At 62.4% G+C, this 12,651-nt stretch overlaps 1 protein-coding gene across 1 annotated transcript; it reads left to right on the top strand.

The window, feature by feature from the left end:
* The first annotated feature begins 208 nt into the window (after positions 1-208).
* On the top strand, positions 209-8,889 carry TNFAIP2 (TNF alpha induced protein 2). The gene is made up of 11 exons (XM_007455608.1): positions 209-425; positions 734-1,376; positions 3,571-3,685; positions 3,843-3,965; positions 4,152-4,252; positions 4,873-4,971; positions 5,544-5,667; positions 6,460-6,582; positions 6,792-6,947; positions 7,136-7,257; positions 8,748-8,889. Exons 1-11 carry the CDS (start codon positions 209-211, stop codon positions 8,887-8,889), a joined length of 1,965 nt encoding a protein of 654 aa, XP_007455670.1.
* Positions 8,890-12,651: the final 3,762 nt, after the last annotated feature.

Raw genomic sequence — 12,651 nt, 5'->3', positions numbered from 1 at the left:
CGGGGAGCCGGGAGCCAGGCCCATCCCCTGGTGACCGCTGACCCTTTCATTCCCTCGCCTCGCCAACCCGCAGGCCTGAGCCGGCGTGATGCTGAAGACGATGACCTTACAAGGCTTTCCCAGCCAGCAGGCTGCGCCAGGGGCCCTTGACTTGTCCCGGAGCGCCCAGAAGTTGCCCTTCACTTCGGAGGCAGAGTCAGAAGCCTGCATGTCGGAGGCCTCCTCCGAGGACCTGGCGCCGCCCCTGGCGGCCGGTGAAGCCCCGGATGGGGATGAAGAGGCTGCTGCGAAGAAGCGGCCGAGAGGCCTGGCCGCCGTGTTCCGCGTCTTCACCAAAGGGAGGAAGAAGAAGGGTCGGCCCGGCTCAGCAGAGCCCGAGGGCGACTCGGAGCCGCAGTCCAGGCCGGCTGGCCGGCTGCCCACAGGTAGGCAGCGGCCCCGGGTCCCAGCCGGGCAGGGTCTGCGCAGGATCGGGGCTCACTGGAGCGGACGCCCCACTCACCCAGGACAGAGAGGGCAGGAAAGGTGGGCACGGAGGTGTCTCCCTTGCCGGCTTTCCCCTGCGCGCCCTGATCTCAGGGGCTGGGAGCGAGCGGAGGGGTCCTCGGCCCTGTCTGGGACGTCGACTCGCCCCTTCCGGCGCCTCACCTCACCTTTGGAGGTCTCGGCCCACGGGAGGGGACTGGTGGGTTTCGGGGCCCCGGGCCGCGCTAACGTCGGGTCCTGGCCGCAGTGGAGGAGCTCAAGGCCGACCTGGAGCGCGGGCGGCTGGAGGCGGCGGGGCCGCTGCTGGCGCTGGAGCGGGAGCTGCAGGCGGTGATGGCGGCGGGCGGCATGAGCGAGGAGGAGCTGCTGCGGCGCCAGAGCAAGGTGGAGGCGCTGTACGTGCTGCTGCGCGACCAGGTGCTCGGCCTGCTGCGCCGGCCGCTGGAGGCGGCGCCGGAGCGGCTGCGCCAGGCGCTGGCCGTGCTGGCCGAGCAGGAGCGCGAGGACCGCGCGGCGGCGGCGGCGGCGGCGGCGGGGCCCGGGCCCTCGGCGCTGGCGGCCACGCGGCCCCGGCACTGGCTGCAGCTGTGGCGGCGCGGCGTGGCGCAGGCGGCCGAGGAGCGCCTGGGCCAGCGGCCGGCCGCGGCTGCCGAGGGCCGCACGGAGGCCGAGCGCGCCTTCCTGCACATGGGCCGCACCATGAAGGAGGACCTGGAGGCCGTGGTGGAGCGGCTGAAGCCGCTGTTCCCCGCCGAGTTCGCCGTGGTGGCGGCCTACGCCGAGAGCTACCACGAGCACTTCGCGGCGCAGCTGGCGGACTTGGCGCAGTTCGAGCTGAGCGAACGCGACACCTACGTGCTGCTGGTCTGGGTGCAGAACCTCTACCCCAAGTGAGCGGCTGGGCGGCCGGGCGCCCCGGTGCTAGGCGGGGCCCCAGGGGCAGGGAGGCCGCTCTGCAGGGGCTGTCACCGTGTGCAGGGAGTCCCAGGTGGGAGAACGGCACAGATGGGCTTGGACTCAAGGGGGCAGGGCCTGGGCTGGGTCTGCTTTGCACTTGGAGTCCTTAGTCTCTTGGGCCTCGGCCCCATTCCACAGTTGGGGAAACTGAGGCACAGAGAATGGCAGGGACTTCATCATTCATTCATGAGTTCCCAGTCTGGGGAGGGCTTGAAGCAGCGCCCATCCAGAGCAGGAAGGGGTGTGGCAGGGGAGCCCGGAGGAGGGGGCCCTGACCTCGCCTGGGTCAGCCCAGGAAGCCAGCTCAGAAGAGGCGGCGCAGACTTCTGCCTGCCACAGGAGTTTGCTGCTCTGGGGCAGCTCACAGTCTAATAGAAGTCAGGCAGTCAGGCAGGGGAGGAAAGAGGAGGACAGGTCAGTAAGAAGGCAGAGGGAGGGTGGTGTTCCCGGCAAAGGGGGTCATCTTCCAGGGCCTGAGGCTGAGCTGTGAAGCATTCTGGGAGCTGTGTGGAGCTCGTCAGTGTTTGGATTATCCAGCAGGCCCCTGGGGGCACTCCCAGGCAGGACAGGGAGCAGGGGTAGGGTGGGGCCGCTGAGCCTGTTGGAAAGATCCCCATTGTGCAGGGTCATTCAGTGAGGCCACGCAGAGCTGGGTTCTGGCCACCGAGGCCTGGAGGTCCTCAGTTTGGGAGGCTCGGTCTGCCAGTGGAGGATACCTGGTTACCAGCTGGGTACCGCCTCAGGCATTCCCTCATTTCCCCAGACCTCTGGATCTCTGGGCATGCTGGTCATTCACACAAGCTGGGTGGGGAGAGACTTATACTGCAGCGTGGAAATGACCAGGGCACGAGAGGCCAGGGGTTCCTTTAGGGACTGGCCCCGGCACCTAGTGTAAAGCCTACAGGAAGCCTGGAGGTGTAGCCCGTGTGAGCGATGTCCGAGCATCTCGGGGACACATCTGGGTGGCCAGTGGTCTCGGTTAGTGCTGGTGGGTCAGCCTCCTGCGAGGACTGGAGGAAGGGCCGTGGGGGGGGCGGGGAGTGGTGGGTGAGGAGTCTGCAGGGCATAGGGAAATTGGCACAGGGCAGGGGTTGCGGGAGAGTGAGGGCGGCTCTGAACCTGTTCCTTCTTGCTTGTCCTGACTCACCAGGAAACGCCAGGCACTCACACCTCTCACCCTCAGCCTTCCTGTCCCAGTGACCCCAGGGGCTTTTAGCCTGGGACCCACTGGGGTCACTGCAGCAGGAAACTGAGGCCAGCCGGGCATGGAGCCCCGAGGGTGGGGAGTCCAGGGTGGCTCCGTGGAGGCCTGTGTGGCCAGAAGTGCAGGGAGCAAAGGGACACAGCGCATCCAGGCTGGGGGAGGGGCAGAGAGGGCCATTCTTGAGCCTCCAGGCAGACCAAGGTCCCTGAGGAAGTGCCAGGGCTGGGCCGTCCCCAGGGGGCTCTGGGACCCAACAGAGGTGCCACAGGGATGGGTGGATCTGCCTCCTCAGAGCTGTTCAGGGTGGTGCGGGAACAGCCCTTCCTGCTTGGACTGGCCCACCTCTGGGGACAGCAGACCCGGCTGGCGGGGGGAAGAGGGCACAGGGCTAGTGGATGCCCAAGGCCAGCAGGGCTGGAGTGTGGCAGGGGATGGGTGAGAAGGAGGCAGAGGGTAAGGAGCTGCATCCTGTCTGTGTGAGAGCGGGGAGCCCTTAGAGCCCGGAGATCAGACCTGAGAGGTGGTACTGCCTGTTGGGTGGAGGAGGGATTGTTGGAGGTGAGGGCAGAAGCGGGGAGCCAGGGCGGGGCTGTCCTGCAGTGAGCCAGGCGAGAGAGGGCGGTGGCTGGGCAGTGGGGTGCCTCTAGCTGGGTAGCTTGCGGCTCATCAGTTTGGGGGCGGTATTTTGGAGCAGAAGCAGATGTGGGTGAGAGAGTAAAAGGAGGCACGACAGTTCCAGGGTTTGGGGCCTGGATCAGGCTGAGCAGGTGGAGGACCCACCGCATGAGGTGGGGAAGCAGGGATGGGATTCGGTGGAGGCAGGCAGTTGAGCCCTGGGCCTGCTAGAGGCTGAGGCTGAGGAGGAGGGCTCTTGCTGGAGGGGTGGCGTGAGCTTTCCTCATGCCAGCTCCCTCTGCCCATAGTGACATCATCAACAGCCCCAAGCTGGCAGGCGAGCTGCAAGGAGTCAGGCTTGGGAGCCTCCTGTCCCCCAAGCAGATCCGGCTGCTGGAGGCCACGTTCCTCTGCAATCAGGTGGTGAGTCCAGCGCCAGCGCCAGCGCCAGGGCCAGGGCAAAGGAGGGGCGGGAAGGAAGCGGGGGGTGGGGGCCGGGGCAGACAGGACGTGGCAGGGAGCCTGACAGGCACGTCCACGTGGGCTTCGTGCTCCCCTGACCAGCCCCCCCTCCCCCAAGGCCAGCGTGAAGGAGCTGATGGCCCGTGCCCTGGAGCTGGAGTCACAGCGCTGGACCCAGGATGTGGCTCCCCAGAGGCTGGACGGCCACTGCCACAGTGAGCTGGCCATTGACATCATCCAGGTAGCACGGGCTGCCCCTCGTGCACTAGTGCAGCTGGTGCCGGGTACTGAGCCCACGTCCTTGCGGGCAAACACACGCTCACCCCTGAGCACAGTCCCCGTTCTCCATGTCTTACCGACCCCCGCCCCCACCCCGGCCCCAGCCCTGCACCGGTGGGCCCCTGCTCAGTTCACCTCATCCCTGCAGATCATCTCCCAGGGCCAGGCCAAGGCCGAGAGCATCACCCTTGACCTGGGCATGCAGATAAAGCACATGCTGTTGGTGGAGCTGGCTGCGTTCCTCAAGAGGTGGGTGACGGCCTGTGCACGCACAGGAAGGGGTCCCTGCGGCCACCCCTCTCAGTGTCCCCGCCCCTCCCTTGTGCCCCAGGTGGGGATCCAAGCTAGATCACTGCCCCCTCCGTGCCCCTCCGGTGTCTGTCATTCTGAGCAGGAGTCCTCATCCCCCTGTACCACCCACCTGGGTGCTGAGAGCCTCAGGTAATCTGACCACCTGCTCTCGGCAAAGCTCCCAGCAGAGCAGCCCCCAGCTGCAAAGCAGATGCCCCGTGAGGGACTGAGACACTGGCCTCCCCATCAGGGGACGCCCCAGTCTGCACCCTCACGGTTCTCTTGGCTAGCTCCTTCCCCCTCCTCTGAGGACCCCTGCATGGCCCACACCTCCAGTCTTCCAGCTCTAGAGGGGGCCTGGGGGAAGGAGGGAGGCAGCAGAGCGGGGTGGACACCCTCTTCAGGAGCTCTGCAGGGCCCCTGGCCTCACTGGCCTGAGCACGTGAAGCCAGTTACAGGATGCTCCGGGGCTAGGGGCCCCTCCCTGTGCTGCGGGGAGCCCATATGTAAACCCGGGGAGGCTGCTCCTGTCCCGGTGTTTGTGCTGGTCCCGCATGTTCCCTTTCGGGTTTCACCAGCTACCAGCGTGCCTTTGATGAATTTCTGGAGAGGTGCAAACAGCTGAGAAATTACAGGGCCAATGTCATCGCCAACATCAACAACTGTCTCTCCTTCCGGTGAGGGCACTGGGCGGGGTTTGTGGGAGCCGGCATCACTGGGGCTGCCTGCCTGTGAGAGAGAGAGAGGGTACCTGGGAGGCGGCTGGGAGGTGCCCGGGATGGGGGAGGGGGGAGGAGCAGCTTCAGCAGAGATGTTGAATTAAAACGAGCAGGTCCGTAGGGAAATGCCAGGGCCTGTGGCAGCGGCAGCGGCGGCAGCAGCAGCAGCAGTGAACGTTTATCTAGTGCTGGTGGGTCAAGCACTCGCGCAACTGATTTGCTTTATTTTATTTTATCCTTATGACAACCCTATTAGGTAGGTACAGTGATCACGTCCATTAAGCAGATGAACAAAGTGAGGTGCTGTGGAGAGGCCCTCAGTTAGAAGAGGGTGTGGTGTTACGTGTGTGCTGGGGGTGGGAAGGCTGGGCCCTGCCTCGGCAGCATGGGTGGGATGACTTGGACTTGCTCCCATGGGGAATGGGGAGCCAGGGAAGGTTCTAGAAGAATAGTTTAGGAAGATTAGCCTCAGGCTAACTGACTCACTGGGCAGGACTGGTGTGATCTCCCTGCCTCCCATGTCCTTCCAGGATGTTCGTGGACCAGAAGTGGCAGATACCACAGGACCTCCCGAGCCACCTGCTGAGCCCCCTGAATGAGCTCAAGAGTCATGGCGTTGATACCCTGCTCCAGAACCTGTTTGGGGTCCTGAAGGTAGCTGGAGTCTCCTGCCGTGTGTCACATGCTGAGTCCAGTGCTGGGGGAGGGCCTGGGAGGGGGCTGGGCAGGGAGGGTGGCAGAAGCGAAGAGCTGGCACATGGAAGGCATGGTGTGAGGCCAGGTGACGGGGCCATGGCGGGCCCTTGACCTCACTCCCAACGCTTCAGCCCCAGGGCTTGGCCTCAGAGGGCCGCCCAGGGCCCTCGGGTGCAAACAGGAAGCTTCAGTGCCCGTCCCCCACTTAGACGCCCCAGACCCTCCTGCCCAGGCCCTGTCCCCGTGCCTAACTCCCAGCTGTGATGCTCAGAGCCTTTCCACAGAAACCCTTTAGTGCCTTTAGCAGAGGATGAGGCAGGGGTCCCAGGAAAGGAAGAGGAGGGACCCCCTGCCTGCCCTTCATGGGAACCCGCCCTGGCCTCAGTGCCCAGCAGCTGTGGGTGGCCAGGCGGTGACCCTGGATGACTTGGCCGGCTCCTCACAGGCCCAGCCAAGCACAAGGCTTTGTTTATGCAGGAATTTATTTATTTAAGGAGGGCGGCCAGTGGAAAAGGCCTCAGGGCAGGCAGATGGCAGCTGGTCAGCCTCTGAGAAGGGTGTGCAGACCGCGCCTCCAGTCCCTGCCTGTGAGCAGGGCCCGAGCGCTCCCTGGCTTCCCTGGGAGTCCTTAACGTCCCTTGCCCCTGTCCTGGGCCCCGTGTGTCCGTGTGTGTCTGTGTGTGCATGTTTCTGCGGCTGGCCCTTCCTCTGCAGGGCATGGCCAGACATCCTGCTTCTCTCCTTTCACAGCCACTGTTCAAGAGGTTCACACAGACCCGCTGGGCGGCCCCCGCGCAGACCCTGGAGGAAATCATCTCCGTGGTGGGCGAGAGGCTGCCTGAGTTCTCTGAACTGCAGGACTGTTTCCGGGAGGTAAGGGGGTGCTGAGCTGGTGGCAGGAGCCAGGTAGGGGGGGTGGTCTGGACATGCATGCACACATGTGCGCGCACACACACACACACACGGACGTGCTCCTTTGCTCTGGCATCCGCCCCTCCCTGGACGCTGGCTTCGAAGCCTCCAGGGAGGTGGTGAGTTTCCTGTCTGTTGGCTCACATGACCCTGCCCACTCGCGCACCCAGGAGCTCATGGAGGTTGTACACCTGCACCTGGTGAAGGAGTACATCATCCGCCTCAGCAAGCGGCGCCTGGTCCTCAAGACGGCAGAGCAGCAGCAGCAGCTGGCAGGGCACATCCTGGCCGACGCTGAGCTCATCCACCGCTTCTGCACTCAGAACGTAAGCCCCCACCCGCCCCTCCCAGCTCCCACTCCCATAGGCTGCCTTCCTGCTCCGAGCTCTTCATGGGCCAGGACAGCCCCCTTGGGCCTCTCCAAACCCAGTCAGGTCGGGCCTGAGCCTCTCTGGGCCCCTGGGTGGCCTCCGGGGCAGGAACAGCCTCCCTCCAACCAGGCCTGTGCCTGCAGGGCTCCCCGGCAACCTGGCTGCATCATGCCCTCCCCACGCTCGCAGAGATTATTCGCCTGCAAGACCCCAGTGCCATCAAGATCGAGGTGGCCACGTATGCCACCTGGTACCCTGACTTCAGGTGAGAACAGGGGCACCAGAGGACCTGGGCAGGTAGCATGGCCCTGATGTACCCGACTGTGGTCAGGGCCTGGTGGAGCCAGAATGAGTCCCTCCAGGGTGGGTAGAGCTCAGATACCGGCCACCGTGATGCAGTCCCTTTGCTGAGTGCTGTGTACCGGCCACCATGCCCAGATCTTTACAGTGGCTGTTCACTCAGTCCTTACTGCCACCCTGTGAGGCTGACACTCTTCATCCCCATTTACAGATGAGACCTGGGGAGCTTAAGGAACGTGTCCAGGGTAACACAGCTAGTCAGTGGTAGAGCTAAGACGACAAAGCCAGGGGGTCTGGCTCCACAGCCCACATTCTTAGCCTTTATGATATGCCCCTCAGAGGGGAAACAGAGATCAGAGAGACCAGGGACCTGCTGGAGGCCATGGCAAGTCAGTAGTGAAGCTGGGGTCCGCCACTCAGCCTAGGGGTCCTCGGGGACATGACCTGTGCCCTGGGTCCTAGTACCTCTGCTCCAGAGTGGAGGCTTAGCCCCTGGCTGCCTGAGGATCTGGTGAGTCAGGGAAATTGATTCTATGGGCTGAGTCCTCTGATACTGTCAGACTGTTCCAGTTATGGGATATGAGTTAGACTGTCCCAGCGTAGCCTAGTCCAGCCACTGGCTGATCCACTCCACCTACTCACCTACCCATCCCCTCACTTACACACTCACCCATCCATCTCCCCACTCATACAAGCACCTCGTTACCCACCTGCTCCCCCATCTTCTATCCATCCATCTGATGACCTGCCCATCGACTCATCTGTCCATCCATTGATCCATCCACCCACCTATTCATCCACCCTTCCACCCATCCACCTATCCATCTGTCCACCTATCCACCTATCCATTCGTCCACTGATCTATCCATCTATCCATCCACCCATCCACCCATTCTACCAACAGTTACTGAGTGGTCTCCTACTAGGTACTGGTCTCCTTAAGCTCTGTTTTAGGCACCAGGATGCAAGTACAAGACGGACAAGGTCTTCACTCTCCCTCATGTTACTTACAGTCTGTTTAAGGTTAGCAACGATGAGGTGATCAGGCAAAGGAGTTCAATTGTGCGTTTTAAAGACTGTTTAACCAAGGTTGTGAATGACGGGAGGTGCTGACTTTAGAGATGGGAAAGCCTCTCAGGGGAGGTGACATTTTAGCTGAGAGCTAAAGGGTGAGACGAAGCGGGTTATCTCAAGAGCATGGGGAAGAGCATTCCAGGACGGACAGCCAGTGCAAAGGCCCCAGGTGGGCCGGAGCTTGGCGCACTCTGGAGACGCACGGTGGCCAGCGCCGCTGGAGCTCAGTGGGCAAAGGAGCGTGTGCGTGGGGTGCTGCTCGTGGGCAGGGGGTTGGCCGCAGTGCCCTGTGGCTCCGGCCCGGAGTCTGGGCAGCTGGGAGGGGGTGTGAGCAGGGGTGTTGGCGAGTGGGCTGGACTGATAGGATACTCTCTTTGCCAGCAAAGGCCACCTGAGTGCCATCCTGGCCATCAAGGGGAACCTGTCCAACAGTGAGTTCAGGGGCATCCGGAGCATCCTGGACATCAACACGGGGGTGCGCGAGCCCTCTAAGTCCCTGTTTTCACTTATAAAGGTTGGTTAGCTACTTCTGTGGCCTGGCCTCCTTGCGAGCTCCTGGCGAGCATCGGATGCCACCCCATTCGGGGGCCGTTCAGACCCGCACCAGCTTCACAGCCCCACACGGCCCCTCACCGACGTCCCGCCTTCTGCTGCTGCTTCTGACCAGCCCCGGCCTAGGCGCAGGTCCCTGGGCCACGGGAACTGGACAGGCCCTGGCTTGTTTACCCCTCCCGTGGCGGGCGTAGGGAGCTATGGGGACCCAAGGAGGCCACACATGAGATGCTCCCTGTAGATGACAGTGGATCTTGCACGCTCTGAAGGAGGGGGCCAGGAGGGGGAGTGGCCAGGGTACGGAGCTCCGGGGTCACAGCCTGTCTGTGGGGTCCTTCCACAGGCTGCCTCCTAATTGCCCTCCTCAGCCTGGGTCTCGGTGCCTCCCCAGCTCCTGGGTGGGGGCCTGAGCCTCACCCCTCCTGCCTCCTCTGGTCCAGGGCTGTGTTGAGCTGGGCTCAGCCAGGGCGTGGAATGGAGGGCAGAACTGGAGGCGAAAAAAGGGAAAAATGAGCTCTTATCTGGGACCTAGAAAGGGGCCTGTGGGGTCACATGGCAAGCTGGGGGCAGAGCTGGCATCAGGGACCCTGCAGCTCAGCCCCTGACCCTTCTCTGCTTCCCCACGGGCTTCCCCTGAGGATGGGTCCGGGAGGGGCAAGGACCTCCTGGGTTTTCTCGGCCTCCGCCTTCCGCCACACGGAGACAGGCCCAGGGGTGCCTCCGCAGGTCCTCCCCTGGAAGTCGGGCTGAGGTCTGGGCAGGGCAAGCTTGACCTCTGACTCCTTGGCCTCTGGATTAGTTTCCTATTGCCACTTCAGCAAACTTCCACAAGCTTAGTAGTTTAAAACAAGAACTCTCTTTCAGTTGTGGAGGTCAGAAGTCTGACGTGGGTCTAGTGGGCTAAAGCCAAGGTGTCAGCCGGGCTGGTTCCTTCTGGACGCTCTGGAGGGCCATTTCCTTGCCTTTTCCAGTTTTTAGAGGCCGGCCTCCCCTATTTCTTGGCTAGTGGCCCCCTTCCATCTCTAAAGCCAGCAACGGCCGGTCGATCTCTTTTTCACATCTCAGCACCCCTCTCCTGCCTCCATCTTCCTTCCTTAAGGACCCCAGTGATGACCTTTGACCCACCCAGACAATGACCTTTGACCTACCCAGACAATCCAGGATCCTCTTCTGATGTTCAGCTGATTAGCAACCTTAATTCCACCTGACCCCTTAACTCCTCTTTGCCTTGGAATCTGACATAGTCACAGGTCCAGGGATGTGGACGTGGGCATCTTTGGAGGGGGGTATTATTTTGCCCACCACAGCCTCCACCCATCCCCTGCCCTGTGGGGTGCCTTGTCCTATCCCAGGAAAACATGGGTTCAGTTACCCTCGTCGGCCTCTGCTTACCCCAGAGGCTCTCGGCAGTCAGACTTAGGCACAACTCCACCTCCCCTGCGCCGCTGGGCATGCCGTGACGGGGTTTGCAGCCGGCTCTCTCGGGTTTGTGCTCCCTTTTTCCAGGTACTGTGGCCAGAAACTGGCCCATGTAAATGGTGCACAAATGCCTTTGTACATTTGTAGGAGTTAGCATGTTTGATGTTATTATTATTATTTTTGATAGTACTGCTTTTGTATGTGTTTTTTTATAACATGATCTTAGTTTTTATAGCTTGACATAAAGCCGATTTCAAAAGTGGCTGTGGAGTGATTTATTTTGGGAGCAAGGACGGGCCGTCAGTGGCTTTCTCAGCCTCTTGGGGTCTGGCAGACCCTGTGCCCCCAGTTTCTGTGTCAGATCCCCAATGAGTCCGGCCCCCCAGCGCCTCCTACCCCCTTCTTACCTGCGAGCCTGAGTTTTTGGAGGGTCTGCTGTGGGGCAAGGCCCATCACTTCTCCCTTCAGTTTCCTCACCTGTAAAGGGTGGTCATGACCCTATCCAGCCCCGGCACTGTCCTTTACTGAGGAAGGGGAGGTGGGGCCTCCCGACAATCCTTTCAGCTCCACGCATAGGGCGCAGTGGGAACTGACTCTCATTTTCTGGAGTTGACCTTGAAGGCTCTGGCTGTGAACAGAGCTGACCCCAGCTGTCCTCTGCATCCGCATCCTGGCCCAGGATCGGGGGAAGGGCAGAGTCCCTGGGAGGGGAAGGGGAACCTGGGTGAACACATTCCACAGAGCTGAGGGTGGCGCCCAAGGGAGCCAAGGGTGGGTGGGGTCTGGAGTCTGGCAGGAAAGGCCTGGATGGGGAGGGAAGGTCCTTTCAGATGAGATGGGTTGTGCAGTGTTGTGCAAGGAGAGGAGGGGAGGGGACAGTGGCCACTGGGGACGCCCTGCGTTTGGGCTCCGAGTGCGGGGTCCTGGGCGCGTTGAGTCTGCAGTGCGGGGTGGGAGTGGCCGCGGGTTTCCCCTGGCTCCTCCCTCAGAGTCCGGGGTGAGGGATAAGAGGGAAGGGGGTGCACAGGGAGACGTGAAAGGAGCTGAGAACCAGATGGAAAGTTTTAGATCAATCCGGCAGACATTAATGGACCAAAGAGGATGGATTTGGGCTCAAAAGTGCCGGGGTGCTGAGACCCCAGTCTCACAGCAGCGGGGTGGGCCGGGGTCCGAGGAGAATAGAGGCAGCCGGAGGCAGGCATCCTGGGGTGGGGTAGGGGGGCAGGGCCAGGTCAACTCCCTGCTGGACCCAGCACAGGAAGGGCCACCCCTGGCGGGGCCGGCGAAGGGCAAGAAGAGGACGTGGCCGTCGCAGTTAGGGACCCCTTGCTGCTCCTGTAGGAGGGGTAGAGATGTACGAGGTCCCTGTCGGGGCCGCCCCAGCTCAGGCCACCTACTTCAGTAACTTCCCGGACACCGCAGGAAAATTCCTTTCAGGGAAGGATTTGCCCCAGAGTTGGGGAGTGAGTGACTGGGCAGAGGGGACAGAGGGCAGGGCCTGGGCGGGGGCCCAAGACCCGGCTCCCATCCAGGCTGCTGTGAACTGGAAGGGAGGCCACGGTGGATGGTGGGACAAGCATGGGTGGGACCTTCCAGCCCGCACCCCATCCCTGCTGGGGGCGGGGGAGAGCTGGCCCCGGCCCTCCCTGAAGGGCTCACATTCCTGGGAGGCCCGGAAAGAACAGGGAGCAAGTAAATAAACAGCCTGTAAGGTCGGATCTTAACAAACGGCACCGCGGAAACAGAGGAAAGCTTCAAGTGGGTCTTATTAGGGAGCGCTCCCCCCGGGCGAGGTTCACTGGTCCGAGAGAAAGGGGCCAGAGAAGTCGCACCCGGGCGGGGGTTGGGCAAGATTTTATAGGGGAAGAAGGGAAAGGGGTGTGGTGAATCTGGGAGGGAGCAGGTTATTCCTTATTTGGTGGTCTTTTCGGGTATCCTGGGGGACCGTTAGTCCCGCCCCTCGAAAGGCGGGAAGGCTGGGCCAGGTGCAAGGTCCCCAGGTGAGTTCCTGGAACTGGGTGGTCCGGAATGTCTCCAGGTCATTTTCTGGAACTGGGTGGTCCGGGGAATTTCCAGGTCAGATGCAACCTGTGAATCTGATTGTGTTCCCCTGCCTCGGGCCAGTTGGCCTTACACAGTCCAGGCCCAAGTGCGGGGGGGGAGACGGGGAGGGGGTGGTGCCGCAGTTACGGGCGGAGGGCCAGCTCTCACTGTGGCCGTGGGGAGTGCTCACTGAGGAGGGGACCATGCGTGGTGACCCATTTGCACAGACGGGAAAGGGGCGGGACGGGGACAGCCTGGCCACGCCAGGAGG

The sequence above is a fragment of the Lipotes vexillifer genome, unplaced genomic scaffold (genome assembly GCF_000442215.2).
Source record: "Lipotes vexillifer unplaced genomic scaffold, Lipotes_vexillifer_v1.1 scaffold584, whole genome shotgun sequence".
Classification (NCBI taxonomy): domain Eukaryota; kingdom Metazoa; phylum Chordata; class Mammalia; order Artiodactyla; family Lipotidae; genus Lipotes; species Lipotes vexillifer.
Note: the sequence above shows the minus strand (reverse complement) of the source record. Positions and strands in the feature narration are given on the sequence as shown.

Coding starts and splice junctions, on each gene's coding strand:
- TNFAIP2 (XM_007455608.1), top strand. CDS start 209: ATGTCGGAGGCCTCCTCCGAGGACCTGGCGCCGCCCCTGGCGGCCGGT. Junction 426..733: donor GGCTGGCCGGCTGCCCACAG/GTAGGCAGCGGC, acceptor TCCTGGCCGCAG/TGGAGGAGCTCAAGGCCGAC. Junction 4,253..4,872: donor CTGGCTGCGTTCCTCAAGAG/GTGGGTGACGGC, acceptor GGGTTTCACCAG/CTACCAGCGTGCCTTTGATG.